This window comes from Zosterops lateralis, assembly GCF_965231275.1.
Source record: "Zosterops lateralis genome assembly, chromosome: 16".
Taxonomy (NCBI): Eukaryota; Metazoa; Chordata; class Aves; order Passeriformes; family Zosteropidae; genus Zosterops; species Zosterops lateralis.
In genome coordinates, this window is record NC_139776.1 from 8,397,900 (window position 1) to 8,420,908 (window position 23,009).

Below are 23,009 nucleotides of genomic sequence, written 5' to 3' on the forward strand. Positions count from 1 at the left end.
ACCCCGAGTGTGTGCCAGGTCCCGAGGCTGCTCCGGGGTCCGGTGCGGGAGCTGGCGTGGGATGCGGGGGCTGGCGTGGGATGCGGGGCCGGTGCGGAGTGCGGGGGCTGGAGGCGGGTTCGGGGCCGGGGCCGGGGCGGGTGCGGGGTCGGTGCGGTTGCGGGGCCGTCCCGTCCCGTCCCGCCCGCGCCAGCCGGGCCCGCAGCGCTGCCCTAGTTCCCCCCCACGCCTGGCGCAGCCGGGAGGCGGCCCCGCTCCGCTCGCTCGTCTTTGTGCCCCCCCGCGCCGCCGCGCCCCCCCCTCCCCGCCGCGGCGGGGGCAATGCCTCCCGCATACGTGATGAAGCGGGCGGCCGGGCTGGGCTCCGCCGGCAGCAGCCGTGAGCCGTGAGCCCGGGCGCCTCCGCACTGCAGCCCCCTCCCACCGGCGCGGGGGGCGGCGCGGGGACGCGGCTGCTGCGGAGCGAGAGCTCCAGCTCCGGCGGCAGCGAGCGGCCGCGGCACCGGCGCCATGCTGAACAACCTGACCGACTGCGAGGACGGCGACGGCGGCGCCAGCCAAGGTGAGCCACCGGCATCGGCACTGACGAGCGGGACGGCGGGACGGCCCGGGCCGGGGGCAGGCGCCGGCGCGGGGCAGAAGCGGCGCGGAGCCGGGGGCAGCGGGGGCTGGGGGTGCCCTGCCCCGGGGCAGGCGGGAGGCACGGGCACCGACACCGGCCGCGACGGCGGCTCTCCGCCCGGGGCCCCGCGGGGCTGCGGCGGGCGGTGCGGGGATGCTCCCGCTCCCGGCGCCTCCGCGCAGCCCCGGCCGCGCTCCCGCCGCTGCGGCAGCCTCGGGAAGCGGCTGTGCGGCCGAGCCGTGCGGGGTTCACCGAGGAGCCTCCTCCCGTGCGGGGGCTGCTTGCTGTGCTCCGAGCGACCCTGTGGGGCTGGTCCCGCCGCTTCCCGGACAGCCCCCGCCAGTCGCCGCACCAGTCCCGCTCCTGCCCGCCCGGGACCCCCGCAAGGGTCCCTGCGCCCAACTGCCGGCCCCCCACCCCTACCTCCCGCATCTCCGCTGCAGCCCCCCCAGCCCTCTCTGCTGCCGCCCCCCATCTCCGGCTGCCGCCCCCCCATCTCTCCATATCGCCTCTGTCACCCCCGCTGCCCTCCCCCCCATTCCTCTCCTCTGCCGCCCCCCCATCTCCGGCAGCCGCCTCCCCAGCCCGGGCAGCCGCCCCCCGCTCCTTCCCCGCTCCCGCCCCCCCGGCCCTGCCGCCCCCCGGGGCCGCTGCCGCTGTCCGCGGTGCTGAAGTGGCCGCTCGGGCCCTGCTCCGGGGCCGCAGGAGGCGTTCGTCCCGCGGCCGAGCCCAGCCGAGCTGAAGCGAGCCCGGCTGAGCCAAAGCGAGCCCTGTCGTGCCGAATCGAGCCTGTCCGGTCCGGTCCGGTCCGTGCCGCGCTGTGCCCCGTCCCGCTGCAGCCCTGGCGCAGCCCCGGCGCAGGGCCGCTGCCCGAGCGGGCGAGGGGCCGCTCGGCCCCGCACAGCCCCGTCACTGCTGGTGCTTTGGCCTCAGCCCCTCCCGGCACCCGGCACTGCCGAGCTGTGTGAGGGTCCTCCTTCCTCCAGGGGCCACGTCCAGCACCAGGCAGCACAGGCCCCGGTCTTGCGGGTGTTCCTGCCGGGCACAGGGATGGGCTGCAGCCAGGGGCATGCAGTGTGTGCTCAGGAGGACTTGCATTGCCTCTCTGGCCCTCCCAGACCCCGCCAGGTCTCCTCTCCAGGCCCCCTCGTGGGGTCTGCCACAGCCCCAGCAGGGAGCTCATGGCTGGCCATGGCAGTGGTTTTGGGGGTCCCAGCTGCCCCCAGTGGGGCTCTGGGCACAGCCAGACAGGCTCTGTGTATTCCTCTGCTCTGCCGACCCCAGTCTGTTTATTTGCTTGTTTATTTGCAGCTCCACTCAAGGTCAGGGCTGGCAGGAGACTTTTGGGGGCACCTTGCTGAGCTGGAGTTGTCGCACTGGTCCTCGGCCGTGCCCTTCCCTGGGCACTTGCCCTCCCCTTGCCCTCTGCAGCACCAGGACATCTCCCACTCACCGATTTCCATCGTGGCAGTGCCAGCGGCGTGGCAGCAGGCGGTTCTGCCATGCTGGGGTCTGGCAGGAGGGCTGGACACAGTGCCACTACAGATGGACCAGGCAGACTGTCCCTGGAGCTGAGCCTGGCGAGATGGTGCCCTGTGGGACAGCCGGGTGAAGGGCTGGAGGAAGCAGGAGCCTGGGAGGCTTGGAGCAGCAGGGATTGTCTGTAGGAAGGGGCTCAGTAGAGCTCCCCACACCTGTGACAAGGGTGGTTGAGCTGGGAGGGGTGGGTTGTCCCCCCATGCCAAGGGTCAGCTGAACTCCCATCATGAAGTCTGTCTTCAGGGACCATGGAAAACCCATCGGGTGGCAAAGCTGTTGCACTGCCAGTGGGCCCCCTCCACACGTCCTGGCTGCTCCAGTGCTGGCTGTCCAGTGACTTACCAAGGCCAGCACGACCACTGAAGCCCTGGGTGCCACTTGGGCCTTATTTGTCAGAAAGGTCAGCAGTGTCCCCACTCATGTTGTGCTCTGGACAGCATGCACGAGCCACATGACAAGGGCTGGAAGGGCTCCAGCCCCAGCAACCCAAGAAGGGCTGGACCAATGCAGACCCTCTGGGGAGATGGGGAGTGGGGAGCAGGCAGGGCTCCTGCCTGCAGTGTCCGGGCTGGCACCTTGCATTCCTCTGGCTGGGGTGTTGGGATGTCAGCCGCAGCCACACTGCAGGGTGCCATGCTGACACCCAGCCCAGGAGCACTGGGGTGCCTGGGGAGCCCAGATCCAGGATCAGGAGCTTTGCTGGAACTTGTGTCCACGGCCATTTCCAAGGCAGGGCTGGGACTGTCGGAGAATCTGGGAAGCTGTTTAAATGCAGCCAGCCAAAACGCCTGTGCTGGAAATCCTGCGCTGCAGGGCCGGCTGATCAAAGGGAGGATAATCCCGGGTTTAGGAAGGAAGAGGATAGGTCTGAAGTAGCAGTTGGTCCAATTTGGGTCAGGCAGTGAAGGAATCCAGCCCAAAAGGCCACTGGGTGTGCTTGCTGGCTGGAGGGGGAAAGCACAGCCCTGGGATGGAGGGAGCATCCTACTCCACCATCCCACCCCTGACCCCCACCCCCGGTCCCCTGACACACTGCAGCTGGAGCTGGCTCTGCTGTGACACTGCCAGCACGAGCCAGCACTGCTCTGATCATCAGTGGTCTCTGCCTCAGTGGGGCTGCAAGGGCTGTGTGGCCTCACCAAGGGTCCCCCTCCCCAGGGCAGCTGTCAGACACTCCTGTGCAGGGTAGAAGGAAGGCAGGTGGGTGCAGAGATGTCACTGCCATAGAATATCTTGGCCATCCCCATCTGCCTTAGGCACCCCAGGCCAACAGCCCGGGGCCAGGCAGTGTGTGTACAGCCAAGTCCCCTTGATAGCCGGAGGTGACAGAACAGCGGTGTGGCCTCCCTGGCCAGCAGCTCCTGCAAAACGGCAGCAGCTGGGGACATCAGCCAGGGCCACGTGCTCGCCCATGTGCTCGCTGGCCTGCTGGGGTCACCCTGGGGTGCCCCTTGCTGCAGGCAGAGCCTCGGGACTCCAGATGTCTTGTGGCAGAAGTCAAGGTGTCCTGTGCACCTCCAGGGGAGCCCCAGGGCATCCCTAGTGCCGTGAGCAGCCGTCGCACTGCTGCTGCCCCTGGGGCTGAGGGGACCGGAGTGGGGGTGGCACAGGGGATTCCGGAGCTGTCAGCAGCCCTGTGCAGGAGCACAGACGGAGCCGCGGAGGGCTGTGAGGTCGGGGCTACCCCTGCCACGGCCCCCCTCACCCAGTGCACCTGCCGGGCAGTGCCGCAGCCCCAGTGCCCGATGTCCCTGGCTGGGGCTCGCTGTGCTCTGGGTGCAGCGGAGGGGACGGCCCGGCCGTGGTCGGGTAGCAGCCTTGGCAGCAGCTCTGGTTAATTAGCCCGTGGGGGGTGGCTGCTGGGGCTACCCCAGCCAGTGCTCAGTGCCCCGCGCCGTGTAAAGCGATTAGGGAGGATTTGGGATAAGGGACATGACGCTTCCCAACCCAATTTAGGGCTAAGTAAAAAGCCATTAGAAGATCAAATTGTGGCTGGTGCTGCTGCCTGGGCGCTGCCTTGGGGGGCTCCGAGGATGTTGTGACGGTCCTTTGGCGCTGCCGCGTTTGCTCTGCGCTGCCCCGGGCAGGCAGGTTGGTGGAAGTCCTGCCCAGAGTGGGGCTGCGCGGTGCCCACGGCGGGGCTGCGGGTTCCTGCCAGCGATCCCGCCGCCAGCCCTTCCAGCCGCCGCAGCAAATTAAAAGGCCGATTCATGTTGAGTGATCCCTGGGGAGGGGGCCGGCTGAGCGCCGGGATCGAAGCCTGGCACGGCCGGGCTCGGCTCTGCTCACACTGTCTCTCCCGGCTCGGCCGCTGGCCTTGGGGCTGCTGGCCCCGTCCAGCGCTCCGGCCCTGCCCTGCGCTGCTCCGTCCGGGCTGCGCTGGGGGAGCGGGACAGGGGCAGCTCCGTGGGCGTTGGTGGGACTGGCAGTGTCCCACGTGTCCCCAGGGCAGGGAGGCAGCACCGCATTTGTGCCGCCGGGCAGGGCTGGCCGTGGCAGTGGCAGTGGCAGGTGGGGGGCGGGTGCATTGCTCCTGCCCGCCCTGCCTGCCCTGCCCGCCCTGCCTGCCCTCCCTGCCCCTGACTTCACACCACGGGTCTGAGGCAGCTACCGGGGAGAGGCTGCACCAGCCCCGCTGCGGCAAAATGGTCTCCGTCAGGAGCAGGAGCGGGAGCGCTTTGTCACCTGGGACCCTGCGCCCTTGTGCTTAACTCCTTCCAGTCTGTGGGGCTGGAGTGACGTGGGAGAGTGAGAGATTCCCCGAGCCGTGCTGCATCCTCACGCTCACCAGCCCAGGGCCTCTCCCAGTGCTGGTCCTGTCAGCAGCATCATCAGGCAAGGGGCTCCTGCGCCACGGGCCAGCCCCGGCAGCCTGGCTGATGTCGGCACGGGCCGTGGCCCCGGCCTGAGGAGCGCTGGCCGGAGGTGGGGGTGGAGGGGCTGCGAGCTGTGGGTGCTGTGAGTGCCGTGGGAGCGTGGGCACCCCAGGGTGCTGCTGGCGCCTGTCGCGTGGAGCCGAGCAGGGCCGGTCCGTGGGCTCGGGCTGGGCTGGGGCCGGGGTTCCGGCCGCACCATCCGTCAGGCGCCGCTGGGCCGGGGCGCGGGTGCCATGTGGGGCCAGAGTCCGGCTGCCTGCGCCGTTACATAAGAGCGGGAGCCGAGGCGGCCGTGGCTCGCCGTTGCCATGGAAACCTGCACGGTGATGTCGTCGGCTGGGTACCAGGCGGTGAGGCGAGGCCCCCGCGGGCTCCGTTCTCCCGGAGGGGTCCCAGAGCCTCGCCACATTTCGAGCTCATCTCCCTGCCAAGCTGCCCGTGTCCCCCGGTGCCACCCAGCCCCAAGGGGGAGGTGAGCTCCAGCCACCCCTGCTCCTGCACCCTTGTGTCACCACTCTGGGGATGGCCACGGCATCAGCCTGGAGGGTGTCCTGTCAGCGTGGTGGATGTTTCACATCAATGTGATCCCCAGAGCTCATGCAGATGGGCAAGAGCTGTGGCGAGTGGGTGGTTGCCAGCCCACACCATCGCTGTTACCTAATGACAGCAGGGTTCAGTGGGGCTTTAGACCAAACACAGAGCAGGGAATGCATGAGGTTCGTGATGAGAGCTGTTGTGGGAGATACAGGGAAGGCACATGCCAGTGGTGCAATCTGGGGTGCTGGTGTGTCCAAGGGGACTCTGGAGTGAAGCTCGTGGGACCTGTGGGCCAGGGTGTCCCAGTGCCACTGCCATGGCCATTCCTGCACAGGAGGAGCCTGCAGGCTGTGCCTTGGTGTTTGGCTGTGCCCTTAGGGACACTGCTGCCCTGATGCCCCATGCTGGAGGAGCTCAGGGATGGTGGGAGTTGGGGGCCAGCCCACAGGTCAGTGTCACCTGTAGCACTTGAGGCTTCACCTCCTGGTCAGGCAGAAGCACCCTGTCTGCCAGGGAATTGCAGATGGTGAATCACCACTGCACGCGGGCTTCCAGGATCCCAAATATGAGTCAACTGGCAGGAGAACGGCGGTCTTCAAAGGACCAGGATGCTCCAAATGGTCTCAGGGTCTGTCTTGTGGCTGCCACCATGAGCGGGTGACTACACTGCTAGGGCACCATCCCTCTGCCCCAGGGCACTCATAGGTTCCATGCTGAAGGGTGGTGGAGGGGGCAGTTCTCTCCCTGGCCCCAAAGTGTGGAGATGGTCTGTGACCCTGCCTATGTGGGCAGCCTGCCCAGCAGTGCGGTGGCCAATGGCAGTGTGACTGCTCTGGCTGCAGGGCTGGGGTGGTGGGATGGGTGTGTCACAGGGAGCCTCTCTCCCCCCACTGAGGGCTGGAGACAAGCCTGGCTGCCCAGATGTCCCCGTGCTGTGGGTGCCCCCTCAGCTGGTCTGCCCAGGACTGTGTCCTTTGGCTCCTGGCCCCCGTGCCCTGGTCCCTCTCTGCTCTGGGCCTTCTCTTGGAGCTGTGCTGCTCCGGCAGCACCATCCTCTTTGCTGCTCCATTTCCAGCTTGATTTATTTCTGCTGCTCTGCAGCTCAGCTGTTTTCATCGCTATTAAGCCAACTCCATGTTTCTTCTGCACTAGGTCATTAATGCAGTGAGTGGCTGTGGCCCCTGTCTTGGTGCTGTATGGCCCCTATGGGCCTGGCACTGCTATGGGTGGCTGCACTGCCCCGGGCATCACCTGCCCCCAGTGATGTCACCTCCAGATGCCTTCCTGCCCTGTGGCCCCCACCCCTGTGGTGCATGCCTGGGAGGAGGACCAGACACCTGGCCAGTCGCCCCACTCCAGGCACTGTGCCGGGACCGTCCCCTCTGCGCTGATGCTGAGCAGCCGTCCAGATCCTGCCCCTGCAGACGCAGTGCTGAGGGCAGTCCCAGTGCTGAGGGCAGTCCCAGCACTGAGGGCAGTCCCAGCCCGCTCACCCGCAGGCACCCTGTGCTGTGAGTTATTGCTGCCAAGCATCCCGCCGGAGGGTTCCCCCGGATCCACTCTGATTGCCTCACTGCGTGGATGCGCTCCGGCGGGTCCACGTGTCAGCACGGCCGGGTAGGGCAGCGTGTGGCTCCTGGGGATGGCAGCCCCTGCCCGTGTGCGGTGTGGGAGGTGATGCTGGTGGCTGGGATGCCAGCCTGCCATCGCCTGTGCTGGGGCTGGGTGCGAGCATGGTGTCCACAGCCCTGGCAGTGCTCCTGCTGGAGCCACGGGCAGCTGTGACCCCTCACGGTGGTGACCCTGTGGGGTGGGTGTTCTCCAGGTGTGGGTGGGGCAGGGGGTGCTTGACTGACTCAGTGGTGTCTCCACAGGCGATGGCAACCCCAAGGAGAGCAGCCCCTTCATTAACAGCACGGACCTGGAGAAGGGCAAAGAGTACGATGGCAAGAACATGGCCCTCTTCGAGGTAGGGCATGCAGGCAGTGGGGCAGGGGAGGGGGCTGAGCTAAGCAGCTGTCCCACAGCACCCAACCTGCACCCCGGGCACTGGGACATGCCAGAGCCCCAGGCTGGGGTTGCTGCACTGCCAAAGCCATTCCTGGAGGGGCAGGCAGTGGGGTAGCATCTGGTGAGGTCTCCTGGAGCTGGCTGTCCCAAGGAGTCCCAAGGGACTGTCCTCATGACTCGGGATCTGCTTTCCACAGGAGGAAATGGACACAAGTCCTATGGTCTCGTCCCTGCTGAGTGGACTGGCCAATTACACCAACTTGCCACAGGGCAGCCGGGAGCATGAGGAGGCTGAGAACAATGATGGAGGCAAGAAGAAGCCGGTGCAGGTGAGGATGTAGGAGGGAGGTAACCTTCCCTTAGTCTCCAGCCTTTGGCTGTGTATTGCCAGGCCATAGACTGCCCTGGGAACAGGGGACCCCTTGGCCTCAACCAGGGGCAGTTTTACCCAGTGTGGGAGGAGTGGGACCTCTTGCTCCTCTGCCAGCCAGGCCCCTGAGCCCTGATAACTGCTGTTCCCTCAACAGGCCCCACGCATGGGCACCTTCATGGGTGTCTACCTGCCCTGCCTCCAGAACATCTTTGGAGTCATCCTCTTCTTGCGTCTCACCTGGGTGGTGGGGATTGCTGGCATCATGGAGTCATTCTGCATGGTCTTCCTCTGCTGCTCTTGCGTGAGTTTTGGAGCCAGATAAGCCTCCACTAGCCTTGGGGTCACCAGTCTAGACTATGGCTGGACTATGGAGAGGTGCACTGTCTGCCAGCCCAACGTGCCCTGCTCTGCTCCTGCCCCAGCTTCGGCCCCTGCCCTAGCTCATGCCCCACTTAGAGCAAGGAGAAGCCTTCAGCTTCCCAAAGGAATCAGCAGTGGAATGCTGCTTAAATGGTGACCCAAATCATAGCTGTCATGAAGGGGGATGTGCTGGGGATCCCCTGCTCTGGTACCATGCTGTGCTGCAGAGAGCCAGAACAGTCACCCCAGGGCAGAGGATGGGAAGGCTGGGCAGTGTCCTGGGCAGCCTGAGCCCCCCCCCAGTGCTGCCAGCCCCTCCAAGGGCTCAGCTCTCTCAGCAGTGCTGCCAGCCAACAGCCCTGCCTGCCCACTCACCCATGCATCTATCCAGTCATCCTCCCTGGGCATCCCTGCCCTGTGGCACATCTCAGCATGGCCCCAGGGAGCCCCATGTCCTAGCATGGCCCCAGCTCTCCCTCCCACTCCCCTGTCCCTCTGCCCAGCTCTGCCGGCTGCCCACACTGTGTTTCTTCCCGCAGACGATGCTGACGGCCATTTCCATGAGTGCGATCGCCACCAACGGTGTGGTGCCAGGTAAAGCCAAGCCCGTGTCCACGCGTGTGCCACGTGTGTGGGCAGCTGGTCGCTGCGGGGCGGGGTGCCTGCAGGGGCTTTTCCCAGGGAGCATCCCCCGTGGCCGCCAGCCGCTCCCCAGCCTTCTGCCACCAGCCCGCGCGGGATCCCCATGGCCCGGGGGAGCGCGGAGCTGGAGCCGCCACCCGTCCCCAAAGCCGCGAGGTGCAGATGGCAGCGAGAGCCGCCAGCCGCGGCTCCTCCCTCCGCCAGACTGGCGAGGCCGCGGGGAGCCGGGAGACACACGGCAGGAGGATGGGAGCAGGGCGTGCCGGGTGCCACGGGCTGGGTGATGGGGTGGGCTCTCCCACCGCCGGACACGGGGACGCTGCTGTGTGTGGGCTCTGCCCCCCCGGGAGGCGCCGTGGGGTCTGGCCGGTGGGTGCCCTGGCTGCCTCCCCCAGAACATGCCAGCCCTGCAGAGCCCTGGGGAGCTGTGAGCTGCGCCAGGCTGGGCACATCACTGACAGCCCAACACGGGGTGTAATTAAAGCTATTTATCATCCTGCTGCCGCAGCGGGACCATCGATCCTAGCAGCCCAGCTCTAAGGGCTCCTCTGGGAGGATGGAGCAGGGTATGGCCCAGGTCCCTGGGGCTTCAGTTCCTGTCTGGTGTCCAGGGAACACCTGTGCCATTGACCATTGCACCTGGATGCTGGACTCCAGGGGAATGACTCTTCCAGTGTGGTCTCCTGCTTCTGTGCATCTCAGTGCTCAGTGCTGGAGCAGGGCCTGTGGCTATCCTGGCTACAGTTTGCCCTCTGGGATAACTGGCTGAGGGTGTCACTGGGGTATGGCTTGGACCCACTTTTGCTCTCTCTGACAGCGGGTGGCTCCTACTACATGATCTCACGCTCCCTGGGACCTGAGTTTGGTGGAGCTGTGGGGCTCTGCTTCTACCTGGGTACCACCTTTGCCGGTGCCATGTACATCCTGGGCACCATCGAAATCCTGCTGGTAGGTACCTGGTCCTTGCCTTGTGCAGTGCCTTGGGCTCAGCTCCTGTCAGGGCAGGGGGCCTGAAGGACCCTTCCCTGGGATCCCCTCTGCAGGCTGTTAGCCAGGTGGTGATGCCATGACTCTTTCCCAGGCCTACATTTTCCCAGCCATGGCCATCTTCAAGGCAGAGGATGCCAGCGGGGAGGCGGCGGCGATGCTCAACAACATGAGGGTGTACGGCACCTGTGTGCTGACCTGCATGGCCACTGTCGTGTTCGTGGGTGTCAAGTATGTCAACAAATTTGCCCTGGTCTTCCTGGGCTGTGTCATCCTCTCCATCCTTGCCATCTATGCTGGTGTCATCAAATCAGCCTTTGACCCACCAAGCTTCCCGTGAGTACGGGGTCCTGCAGGGATGCAGCAGGGCTGGGGCATGCGAATGCTGAGTGCTGAGTGCCCGTGTCCCCCCAGGATCTGCCTCCTGGGCAACAGGACCCTCTCACGCCACGGCTTTGACCTCTGCACCAAGATGGTGGTGGAGGGGAATGAGACATTTGGTTCCAAGCTCTGGGAGCTTTTCTGCACCTCACGTTTCCTGAATGCGACCTGCGATGAGTATTTCACCATGAACAATGTCACTGAGATCGAGGGCATCCCTGGCGCTGCCAGCGGCCTCATCCAAGGTGAGCACTGGCTGACAGAGGCATGGGAACATGGGCATGGGCATGGGCATGGGCATGGGCATGAAGGCATGGGAATGGAAGCATGGAGAAGGAAGTGCAAGGGAGCTGTGGCGGGGCAGTGGCTGTGCCTCCTGGGCAGCTCTGCCAGCAAGGCTGGTGGAGGTGTGCTGTGGGAGGTCATCCTAAGCATGACTCCTCAGACATGGCAGGTGTTGTGGGGGAAAACAGTGCTGGGGCCAGGTGAGAGGGCATGTGGGTGATCACTGCTGGGGGCTGCTCTGCTCCTGAGGCACAGTGAGCTGTGCTCATGCTGTGCCAGGCAGTGGGACAGACTCCTACACTGGGTGACAGAGCAGGGCACTGCAGCCACCTGCACGCAGTCTGTGTCAGCCAGCGGGGTGGCTCAGCATGATGCCCAAAGGCTCGGGAGGAATAAATCCTCCCTCTGCTTCCTCTTGGCCTTTGGAAAGGCTGGTATTGATTTGAGGTTTTGAGAGAAGCAATCACCCCTTGGGGCCACTTAGCTGCTGTGGCTACAGCCGTGCTGGGAGAGTGGCCAGGACCACAGAAAGATGCGCGAATTTGGTGGGAGGGGCCACTTATGACCTGTTTTTCTGGAGATGCTGTACATCTGCCAGGTGCTCACGCTCAGCAGTGGGTGGCAGAGGCTGATGCTCTGTGCCACATTCAGAGGGTGTCTGCAGACCCCCATGCCAGAGTGGTTGTTGAGATTCAGGCAAGCAGCAGAGCCATGAGCAGGATCAGTCCTTCCTGATGGCTGCAGGGCTGCCCCAGCCATCCTGCCTGCCCTGGTGTCTGAATGGACACACCGGCGTGGGAGCTCGGACTTGGCTAAACACGTGGTGCTCAGGGCTGCAGCTGTGACTGTGATTAGTGGAGTGCAGTCACAAGGTGTTTGGGAGCCTCCCAATGGTGTGTCACTCTGAGGTCTTTGGGGTCAGATAAGGAGCTCCTGGCTGCTGGGTGGAATCTGCTCCTCTTGGGAATGGTGCTGCTGGGGAGGGGGTGCAGACCCCCACCCACCCAGCTGGTCTCTCAGGCCAACAGGAAGAAAACAGTCCTGCACTGGGGGCATCAGGACAGAGCCAGGACCCCACTCTGGGGTGGCTGGTGACAAGGGTGACCGGCCCAGCAGCATCTTGAGACAGGCACAGTTTGACCCCGGCAGAGGTGACTGGGGCTTGCTGTGCCCTCGGTGAGGGGTGTCCCTGTAGGGAGAAACACACATTTCTGGGAAGATGAGACAGGCGAGGCCGATAGGGGTTGCCAGCCCCATCTGTCACCTGTGAGCAGCCATGGAGGAGGCTCGGTGCCGAGGGCTGGTCCCTGGGGGCCCCTTTGCCCCTCCCTGCAGCCCCCGGCAGTGACATGCCAAGGGCAGTTGCCTCTGCCCGCCCTGCCTGGTGCTGGCTGCTCTCCACTGCTCCAGTTTCTCCCTGCGATCTGCGGCCAAAGCAGCACGCGGAGGGACACTAAGCCTGTTACATCAGCCCCGCACCTCATAATCCCATCAAAAACATTATCAAGTTACTTTGACACGATCCACTTCTCTTAAACCTGTGTTGATCAGCATTAATTATATTACCTTCTTAATTATTTGCTACTGCAATCCCATGTCAGCTGCTCCAGTATCTTGTGGAGATGCTGCCAGCAGCAATATGAACCTGCTCTGGTTGCCCACCTGTGCTGCCATCCTCACCCTCTGGTTGCCCGTAGCCCCGTCTGCTGCTGAGCCAGCTGCTCAGTGGGGCTGGGGAAGGGGAGGGAGAACCAGACAACTCCCAGCTCCATCCTTGTGGGGTGGGGGTGCTGTCCTGGGCAAGGGGGCTTGTGGGCATCTCATGCCAGCAGCACTGCCCGCCCTCCTCCCTCCTCACAGAGAACCTCTGGAGCTCATACCTGACCAAGGGCGTGATCGTGGAGAAGCGGGGGCTGCCCTCAGTGAGCTCCCCCGACACCCCAATAGACATGGACCAGCCCTACGTCTTCAGCGACATGACGTCCTACTTCACCCTGCTCGTCGGCATCTACTTCCCCTCGGTCACAGGTGGGAGTCGCCGCCGGCCCCGCTCCGTGCCGCGGGCACGTGCGGCCGGGCGCGCTCGGCGGGTCCCCACGTGTGCCACCCCCGCGGTGGGTGCGGCGGTGACAGCGGCGTCGCGGGGGCGGCCGGTCGCCATCGCCTCCCACGCAGCCGCCCGCGCTCCAGATCTGACGGTGCCGCCCGGTGCGCGCTGACGTCCCGCCGCTTCGGTATTTTTAGCTCCCCGGGGGCAGAGGAGCCCCCCCGGCCCAGTCCCGCTGCGGAGCCGAGCGGGGCGCAGCCTCCGGGGCTCCCCTGCAGCTCCGCCGGGGTGAAAACCGGCGGGAGCCCCCGGGTTGCCCCGGGCGTGGCGAGCGCTGGAGGGTCCGGCGTTGCGGGGTCCCCGGCAGCCGCTCAGCCTCCGTCGCCCTCCCTCCCGCTGCCCATTCACCAGCAGCTCCCGGTTACTGCAGGACGCCTGTCCCCCGGTGCCGCGGGCCGTGGGGTCCTGCCCCGGGCTGCTCCTGCGGCCGGAGCACGGGTCATCCCTGGGGCTGTGCTGAACCCGCCTGTGCAGCCGTGTCCCTGCCTGACCTCCTGCCCTCCCAGAGCAGCGTCGGGGCTGGACCCTGTCCCTGCCCCTGCGGCAGCCACCGTCCCTGCTTGAGCTAATTAAGGGCTAATGAGACGAGGCACTTGAGAGCTTTTGAGCCTAATCCTTGAGTGGCCTCAGACTGCGGTTTGGGGTGGGGGGGAAGTGCTGGGGGGGATGAGAAGAGCAGGCTGGGTACCCCAAGCCGCAGCAGCTCCTTCTCTGCCGCCCATCAAGTCTGCTTCCCATCCTGGTGCACACGGAGCCGCCCTGCTGTGCCCAGGGCTCACACGGTGCCTGGCATGAGGTTATCTGGGACGGGTATGGGCCGTAGCTCTGCTCCCCCTGACACCATCCCCTCTTTGCCCAGGCATCATGGCTGGCTCCAACCGCTCTGGAGACCTGCGGGATGCCCAGAAGTCCATCCCCACAGGCACCATCCTGGCCATTGCCACCACCTCTGCAGTCTGTATCCTTCAGGGCTTGCCTGACCTGGGCTGTGGGGCTGAGGGTGGGTGGGCTCTGCAGGGCAGATCAGCTTGGGTGCTTTGCTGGGCGGGGACAGGGTCCCAGCCCCACACTGGCTGGGCAGGCAGGGCTCTGTGTCCTCCTGGCTCTCCTTGACGACCTGGCAGATATCAGCTCTGTTGTCCTCTTTGGAGCATGCATCGAGGGCGTCGTCCTGCGCGACAAGTGAGTGTCCCAAGGCCATGGGGGGCATGGGGAGGGTCTGGCAGCCCCCTGGAACAGGCTGGGGCAGACACAGTCCCAGGGCCAGGCAGAGGTGTGGGGAAGGCTGCAACCAGGACACACTGGGCAGACATGGGGGCACTGGGGGGGGCTCGTGGGTGTCTCTGGGAAGGGGGACTGCAGCTTGTAACAGGCACTAGGGGTTTGTGTGCACCCCCCAACCATCCCTGTTTTGCTGCATTTCTCCCGCTCCGGGGCTGCAGGCAGCCACTTGTTTGTCAACAAGCAGAGCTGCCTGTGCTCCTGCCTATCTGGGGCAGCCCTGATCACCGCACGTGGCAGGTGACACTTCTGGGTCGCCAGCACCAACACAAACAGGATCCAACTGCATGCATCATCACTGCCCCCCCGGCACAGGGACGAGGAGTCCCGTCCCACACCTGCCCTTGTCCTTGGCCGTGCTAACGGGTACAGGGATGAGGACAGAGCCCTGGCAACCTCCGACCCTGCTCCATTGCTTACTCCTCGAGGGGGTGGGCCCTTGCCCTGTTGTGTCACATCCCCCCAAAGTGCTGTCGTTGTGGAGGGCTGGGTTGTGCCGCTGTGGTGCTGGTGCTTTCGGGGCTCGGTCATGGGATGGAACCACAGGTGATGCTGATGCCCCGCAGGTTTGGTGAGGCTGTCAACGGGAACCTGGTGGTTGGCACCCTGGCGTGGCCGTCCCCGTGGGTCATTGTCATTGGCTCGTTCTTCTCCACGTGTGGGGCTGGGTTGCAGAGTCTCACTGGAGCCCCCCGCCTCCTGCAAGCCATCTCCAGGGATGGGATCGTACCCTTCCTCAGGGTAGGTGACCCCCGAGTCCGGTGCTGCCCCACCCCGAGCGCCCACTGTGGCTGCAGATCCCACCAGCCCGAGAGACCGGTGGGAACCCACCCTGCCTCCCCCCGGCACCGTCGCTGCCGGAGCATCCCCACTTCCCTGCCCTCATCCCGCCGGCACCGGCACGGCGGTGGGCGGCCGTGGTGGCTCGGGCTGCGGTATCGGTGGGAGGAGAGTGTCGGGAAAGGTCAGAATTCCCTCCCCCCCGCTGCCGTGCCGCTTCATATTTTATCTGCTCTCTGAAGACGCGTTCCCACAACCTCATCTCTCCAAATCCAACCCGACAGCTCCCCCCAGGGAAGAGCGGGCTAATTTTATCCTCCCTCCTTCTCCTTGCCAGCCCCAGCCCGAGCTCTCGCTCGCGCCGCCCGCACCCTCTAATGCGTCCGGACACGCGCCCCCGGCCCCCTCCCCTGTCCCCTCCCGCGTCCCCACGGCCGCAGGAGGGGCCGCCCTCCCCCGGCAGCCTGTCCGTCCCAAGCACAGGGTCCCTGACTCCGCTAGCTGTGGCCAGGCTGAGCTGGGGCTCATCCCTGGTGGGGGTACAGGGGCTGCAGCGCTGGGTGTGGGGAGAACCACGGGATCTGCCGGGAATGGGACTGTACTGTCAGCAGGAGCCAGCCCTGGGACTGCTGCCCTGGCAGGTTCCAGCATGGGACATGTGCCAGCTCATGGCACCCAGTGTTCCCAGTCCCTGCTCCTGCCAGGGCTGGGTGTATGGGAGGGTCCAGTCACATCAGGCTGCACTGAGTACTCTTGCCCAGGGCTACAGGGCACCGCAGAGCCTGACGCGCCCCTCTCCCCCCACTTCCAGGTCTTCGGCCATGGCAAAGCCAACGGGGAGCCGACGTGGGCCCTGCTGCTCACAGCCTGCATCTGCGAGATCGGGATCCTGATCGCCTCCCTGGATGAGGTGGCTCCCATCCTCTCCATGTAGGCAGCGTGCTGTCGACCCGCACCTTCACAAGCAGCGGGTGGCGAGTGTGGGTCTCTGCTCCTCATGGGGGGAACGCACCTGCTGCCCTGCCCCCTGCCTGGGAAGAGGGGGGAGTTCCTGCAAGGACTCTGGGGTCCCATCTTGGCCAGCATTGAGGCTTGGATTCTCTATGGCACTGTTTCTCTGTCCGTCAGCAGGGCCTGCGCCAGCACTGGCCACCCCGGGGTGAGGAGGTGTGGAGACTTCAGTCCCTCACAGTGCACCCACTCAGCCCCCCGCTCTCTCCTGCAGGTTCTTCCTCATGTGCTACATGTTTGTCAACCTGGCGTGTGCGGTGCAAACACTGCTGCGGACGCCCAACTGGCGGCCCCGGTTCCGCTACTACCACTGGTGAGCTGGGTGGGATGGGGCAGGACAGGGACACCGCAGGACACCCCAGGGTATGCTGACAGCTCTGTGCCCTCTGCAGGACCCTTTCCTTCCTGGGAATGAGCCTCTGCCTGGCACTGATGTTCATCTGCTCCTGGTACTACGCACTGGTGGCCATGCTGATCGCTGGCCTCATCTACAAATACATCGAATACCGCGGGTAAGGGAGGCCATGGTGCTGCAGGTCCTGGCTAGCCCTCCGTGGCCACATGGCCTCTCAGTGTGGCTGCTCAGCTCCCCCAGGATGCTCCAGGGTGCTTGTGTGGTGCTCTGTGGCCAGAGCCATGGGCATCCCTTATGTGGTGCTGGTTCCTGCAGGGCGGAGAAGGAGTGGGGTGATGGGATCCGGGGCCTGTCCCTGAGTGCAGCCCGCTACGCCCTGCTGCGGTTGGAGGAAGGGCCCCCGCACACCAAGAACTGGAGGTAAGGCTGGGCAGGGAGATGGGGATCTGAGGGTGCTGGGGCAGGGACACGCTGGGTGCGGGCACTGACTGCAGGACCCTCCTTCCAGGCCGCAGCTGCTGGTGCTGGTCCGTGGGGACCAGGAGCAGAATGTGGTGCACCCGCAGCTCCTGTCCTTCACGTCACAGCTCAAGGCTGGGAAGGGCCTCACTATCGTGGCCTCTGTGTTAGAAGGGACCTTCCTGGACAACCACCCTCAGGCGCAGAGGGCAGAAGAGGTGAGAGCTGCCTACTCCAGGACAGGTTGTGCCAGCAGCAGGTGCTCCTGCTCCACAGGTGCCCAGGGTTGTTTCTGCCCCATGGCAAGGGCTGGTGGCCTCAGATGGCCCAGAGAGCTTTGGAGTGGCATCAGGCAGAGCCTGAGGACTCCATGCTTCACTGGTGCTCACAGCACTGCAGGAACCTCTGGACCCCTCTCCCCCTCCAAGATACCAGAGATGCTGGCACCAGCCAAGCATTGGTCCCAGTGTTGGCCAGCTGCTGCAGGACTTGGCACAGCATGGCACAGCACAGCACAGTGCCCAGCCAGGGGCTGCTGTCCCAGCCAGGGGCTGCTGTGCTGCTGGGCTGAGCAGATTTCACAGCCTCAACCCTCGCCACAGTCTCTGTGGCCCCGGTGCCAGGCAAGGTGGGAGACAAGCCTTTCCCCGCCAGAGTGAGAGCACTCCCCACCCCCTGCACCCGCGGGGCGGCACATTAATGAGATTAAGCCCTCGGAAGCAAACAGTTTCTCTCCCATGCAGACATGTTATAATTTCTCTGAGTAAATAACCCTAATTGCTGCTCCGCTGCCTGTCAGATCCCTGGCACAAGGATACCCTCCACTCTGCACGGTGCAGAGCCATGTGCCAGCTCTGTGCACCACTGGGTATCACTCCCCTGGCCCAGAGCCACTGGCCTCTGTGGGACACAGAGACTCAGGCACCCTGTGAGGACCTGCACCCCACAGCCTGCACCCTGCAGCCTTGTACCCCATACTCTGCACCCGCCATTCTATACCCTGTACCCCACAGTCTGTACCCTGTACCTCATCTGGCCTGAGCTGGGCCACTGCTGGCCCTGGAAGCTGCTGTGCCCATGATCCATGTCTGTTCCTGAGGCACTGGGATCTCTGACTTCCCTCTCCCTTTCAGTCCATCCGGCGCCTGATGGAAGCAGAGAAGGTGAAGGGCTTTTGTCAGGTGGTGATCTCCTCTAACCTGCGGGATGGCATGTCCCACCTCATCCAGTCCAGCGGGCTGGGGGGACTGCAGCACAACACAGTGCTGGTGGGCTGGCCCCGCAGCTGGCGCCAGAAGGAGGACCACCAGACCTGGAGGAACTTCATTGGTAGGCACCGTGGAGGGTGGGCACTGCCGGGCTCGGCGGGCTGCAAGCTGCCCTGGCTGACGTGGCCCTTCCCCTCCCAGAGTTGGTGCGAGAGACCACAGCTGGGCACCTGGCCTTGCTGGTGGCCAAGAATGTTGCCATGTTTCCGGGCAACCAGGAGCGGTTCTCAGAGGGCCACATCGATGTCTGGTGGATTGTCCATGATGGGGGGATGCTGATGCTGCTGCCCTTCCTCCTGCGGCAGCACAAGGTAGGCTGAGCCCTGCAGTGCTGGGCCCTGCAGTGCGGGGCTGGGGCTTGGGCTGTGGCTGTCCCTGTTGGGCTGTGCCCAAGCCTCCCCCATCCCTTGCAGGTGTGGCGTAAGTGCAAGATGCGCATCTTCACCGTGGCACAGATGGATGACAACAGCATCCAGATGAAGAAGGACCTGACCACGTTCCTGTACCACTTGCGCATCACCGCAGAGGTGGAGGTGGTGGAGATGGTGAGTACTGGGATGGGGCATGTGCTGCAGTCAGGGATGCTGTGCATGGGAGGGCCAGACAGAGCCTGACATGGGGCATGTAGCACCATGGGGGGACATGCTGGGCCATGGTGGGAGCAGTTGGTAGAGCTTAGCCTGCCCTTACAAATTTCTCGTGTTCCCCCCACAGCATGAGAGTGACATCTCTGCCTACACCTATGAGAAGACTCTGGTGATGGAGCAGCGTTCCCAGATCCTCAAACAAATGCACCTCACCAAGAATGAGCGGGAGCGGGAGGTGAGGCTGCAGGACAGGCTGGGTGGGCTCTGACCCCTGTGGTGGCTCTGATGTGAACCGAGCTGCCCTGCAGCTCTGCGTGCTCATCCTGATGAAAAACTGGGCCTCAGGCTAGGCTCTGCCCAGCCAAGCCCTCTTGTGCTCCAATCCCTTTTTTGCTGACCTCTCTTGCACAGATCCAGAGCATCACGGATGAGTCCCGTGGCTCCATCCGGCGCAAGAACCCGGCCAACACGCGCCTGCGCCTGAACGTCCCCGAGGAGCAGGCTGCCGACGGTGAGGAGAAGCCAGAGGAGGAGGTGAGGGGTTGTACCAAGACACAGCCATGCAGGTAGCTGGCCCCAGGCCCTGCCCACCATTCCCCCTTCCCTCTGCAGGTGCAACTAATCCACGACAAGAATGCCACCACCTTCTCCAGCAGCTCTCAGTCCCCTGGTGATGAGGTGGAGGCAGCCCCTGAGAAGGTGCATCTCACCTGGACGAAGGAGAAGTCTGTTGCTGAGAAGAACAAGAGCAAGAGCCCTGTCAGCCCAGAGGACATCAAGGACATCTTCAAGCCGTACGGCCCCCCATGCTGCCACCTTGTCCCATCCATGCCCTGTGATTCTGGCTGTCCCTGCCTGCCCCAGTCAGGCGGGTGCAGGCAGGGCCTCGGCAGCACCAGCTTGATCCTTGCCCTGAGGAGTGGTCAGGCAGCTTGGGTGCTCTGAGTGCGCCCTTGCAGAGGGGATGGGGGCAATTGGGGAGTCCTGTGTAGAATTGTGCTGGCAAGGGGTGGGGTGCCCAGGCTGGGTGTACTGTAGGGAGTGGAGGTACACACCTAGTATTCACCACATCTCTCTCTCTCTCTCTCCCTCCCTCTCTCTCTCTCTCTCCCTTCGACCCCATCATGCTCCTGGCAGGGAGTGGGAAAACCTGTAAGTCTGGGTTTGGCTGGGTGCCGGGGCTGGGGTGGAGGGAGCTGGGTTGTGCTCGTGGGGCAGCATGATGGGAGCCATCGGGGTTGCCCCTGTGCAGGAGGGCGGCTCAGTGAGCCGTGACAGCTGCCGTGCCAGACAGTTCACCCGGGCAGTGCGTGGCAGCTCTGGCTGCCAGCCCTGTGCACCGTGCACTGCCCGCACCGCACGCTCCTCGCCTGCCCTGTTATGCTGCCAGCAGCTCCCTGCGAGCCTGGGCTCAGGCACCCACGGTGACACTCGTGCTGTCTGCTCCTGCTCACTCCCATGCAGCCTGGCCCTGAGCAGCCATGGTTGCCACTGCCCATGGGCACTGTGCATGGCCCGTAGCTCATGGCCACCAGTGCAGGCTCAGAGTCACCAGCACACTGCTGGCAAAGCTTGCTGCACCCTGAGTTTGTGCTGCAGCCCAGCCTGCACTGCTCTAGGGCAGGAGGCCAGTGTTCCCTGTGGCCCTTGGGCCTGGTGTGGGGCTGGAGGCCAATCATGCCTGTCCTGTGCCCACACGTGCTGTCACCCACAGGAACCGGTCCAACGTGCGGAGGATGCACACGGCTGTGAAGCTCAATGAGGCAATTGTGGAGAAGTCCCGGGACGCCAAGCTGGTCCTGCTGAATATGCCAGGGCCTCCCCGTAACCGGAAAGGGGATGAGAACTGTATCCTTCCTCTGGGGCCAGTTGTCAAAACCCTTTTATGCCAGGGGCACCACGGTCCATATCTTCCTCAAAACTGGTAGGTCTTTTAGGCAAGTGCCAAGAGGCCCAGGTCTAGTTCCTGAGCTTGGACTCCCGCACCTCCTGCTCCTGGCTGGGTCCAGCAGCTGTCATTGGCACCAGCCTGTCCATCCCACGCGTGATGGGTGATGGGATCACCTACACCCATGAGTGACAATGGCACATGACAGGGGCCTGGGCAGAAGTCGCTGGGGCTCAGCCATCTGCTGGGTCAGTCACCATCCCCATCACACAGTGCCAGCATGGGCGGGATTCAGATTCCCTGGCCCCTTGGCTTTGGAGTGACCCACCAGCCCCTGGCTCTGGTGTGGAAGTGTCGGTGCTGCAGGCTCGGCTGGCGCTGGACAGGGATGGCACAGGGCTGTCCCTATGTTCCAGTGTGTAGTTTGTCCTCCTTGACAGCTGTGCAGACATGGAGTTCCTGGAGGTGCTGACGGAGCGTCTGGACAGAGTGCTCCTGGTGCGTGGTGGGGGCCGGGAGGTCATCACCATCTACTCCTGAAAGACGGCGCGAGAGAGGTTTGTCTGCACACCGAGAGCCCCGCCACCCCTTTGCACCGCGCTCCCGGAGGGGAGGAGGGAAGGCCGGATGGCAGCCGGTGCGCAGAACCTTCTCCTGGCTTTGGCCGTGCCCCTGATCTCTCCATTCGAACTGCAGCACCAGATCTTCCGGGAGCATCCAGCACCTGAGCAGCTGTTCCTCATTGCAACACCACAGCACTGCTGTCCTTGTTTATATATAAATATATACAGTGAACCGCGGACTGAGCACCAGAGCTCGGCGCTGCCGCCACCGCCTGCCCTGGCAGGGCCAGCCCCGCCGCCAGCCCCAGCACTGCCGCTGCAGCCCCTGGCCGGGCAGGAGGGCGGCTGTGCCGAGACGGACCTTGGCCCCACCGTGCTGCTCCTCCTGCACAGACTGGGCTGGACGCGCCCGTGCCCTGCGCCCGCCGCCCGCGCCGTGCCTCCCTGCGGGGCGCTGGGAGAAGAGAGACCCCGGCACGCTCCCCTCGCTCCTCTCCCCATCTCCAGCAGCGCCCGGGGCTGCCTCCCACGGCCCTGCACCCCCGCTGCCCCTCACCGCCGTGCGCCCGGACAGCCCCACCTCGCCTCGACACCGTCGTCTCTGGAGACCGCGGGCTGAGCTTGTGGAGATGCAGCACGATGGTTTGGAGGAGGCGGAGGGCGGGGGTGGCTGTGTGGGGCCAGGTGCTGGAGCAGAGCAAGGCCGTGAGAGCAGGAGCCCTCACCTGGGGTGGTTGGCGGTGTTCCCTGTGCCCCCTGCCTGACTCCGGGCTCTCTTTTCCCTGGCGCTCTCCAGGTGTTTGCGCAGGAGTAGCGGTGTGGAGCTGCGGTGTCGGGGGCCCTGCCATGAGCAGCGTGAGCCGGGGCCGCTCTCAGGCGGCTGGAGCCGCATGGGGTGTGGGGACCCCCGAGGCACCAGTGCCTGCCCTGGCCTGGCACAGGGGTGTCCCGGAGCCCCACCCCGCTCCCCCGCCGCACTAAACTGGGGGCTCTCAGGGCCCAGCACCAGCCAGTCCGGCTGGCCCCAGCACCTGCACACGTGTCTGGGTCCCCCCCGTGTCCCGCTGCACTCCCTGCTGCTCCCCGGGGCTTCGCTGCTAACCCAGCCCTGGCCGCGGCCCCAGGCAGTCGCAGATGCTGCCGGGGGCTGTAGGACAGTCTGGAGCTGTGTGTATTTTTAACATATGCAAAGGCTGTTTGCTGATCTGACCAGCAAGACGTCACAGTGAGGAGGGGGCTGTAGGGTTTCCGTGCCCTCCCGGCATCATGACACTCCCTCACCCGGCTGGCCAGGGCAGCCCAGGCACCAGCCACGCCACAGCCGCCAGCCCCCCGCGGGCAGCAGAGCCCCCCGGGGCACATCAAACACCTCTTATCTTTGGCAGCAGCTGCAGGGTCGCCCCCGCCGCCGTCCCCCCCAACCCCCACCCCCAGCATCTCTCTCAGAAGAGAAACTGAGGCGCTTTTAACAAATGTGAACGGTTCCAGGAACCACGCAGGAAGCGGTGCGAGGGCAGCAGGGTGCCGCTGGCGCCCGCCCCAGCCCCATGTACATAGTGTACATAATACAGTACGTGTATTTTTAAAGTGATCATATTTATGTTAATAGAACCAGATGAAGTCTATATATAGAGATCTATATCTATTCTGAGAGATGCAGGGCTCTGCTAGCACCAGGCCGCAGGGACGGGGAGCTGAGCCGGGCTGCTCCTGCACCAACCAGGAGCCCATCCGTTGCACCAAGTGCTCCAGAGTGGTGGTGGAGGCTGCAGCCTTCCCCGGCCACCAGCAGCCCCTGGGAAAGGGCCAGGTCGCAGGTTTATTCTCTTCTCAATTTAGCTTCTTAAGAGTTTTCAGGGAAAAGAAGTCACAGACTTTTCTGAACTTGTTTCACAGCAGACTTGAGCTTCCACTCAAAGTGCAGCCTGCTAAGAGTTGCCCTCTCCTGGCAGCGCTGGCGGCTTTGTGCCAGCCTGGGCCCTGGGGCAGCACTTTTTCCCTGGCCAGAGCTGAGTCCCTATGCTGAAGCACTCGCCCCCTCAGCCCCTCCAGACGCTCCCCAGTGCTGTTCTGCACTGCAGCAGGCGCAGGGGGAGCG

The 23,009-nt window shown here is 64.6% G+C and overlaps 1 protein-coding gene across 1 annotated transcript; it reads left to right on the forward strand.

The window, feature by feature from the left end:
- Positions 1-510: 510 nt before the first annotated feature.
- On the forward strand, positions 511-20,939 carry SLC12A5 (solute carrier family 12 member 5; the record flags this gene model as incomplete). Its single annotated transcript, XM_083873394.1, has 26 exons — positions 511-562; positions 7,449-7,543; positions 7,782-7,913; positions 8,112-8,258; positions 8,857-8,911; positions 9,777-9,907; positions 10,041-10,282; positions 10,361-10,572; positions 12,473-12,640; positions 13,579-13,677; positions 13,844-13,901; positions 14,567-14,741; positions 15,592-15,710; positions 16,006-16,104; positions 16,184-16,303; positions 16,462-16,566; positions 16,655-16,823; positions 17,739-17,934; positions 18,015-18,184; positions 18,287-18,418; positions 18,588-18,695; positions 18,872-18,994; positions 19,073-19,254; positions 19,598-19,612; positions 20,175-20,308; positions 20,797-20,939. 26 exons carry the CDS (start codon positions 511-513, stop codon positions 20,886-20,888), a joined length of 3,330 nt encoding a protein of 1,109 aa, XP_083729520.1. The 3' UTR covers positions 20,889-20,939.
- Between the last annotated feature and the right edge of the window lie 2,070 nt (positions 20,940-23,009).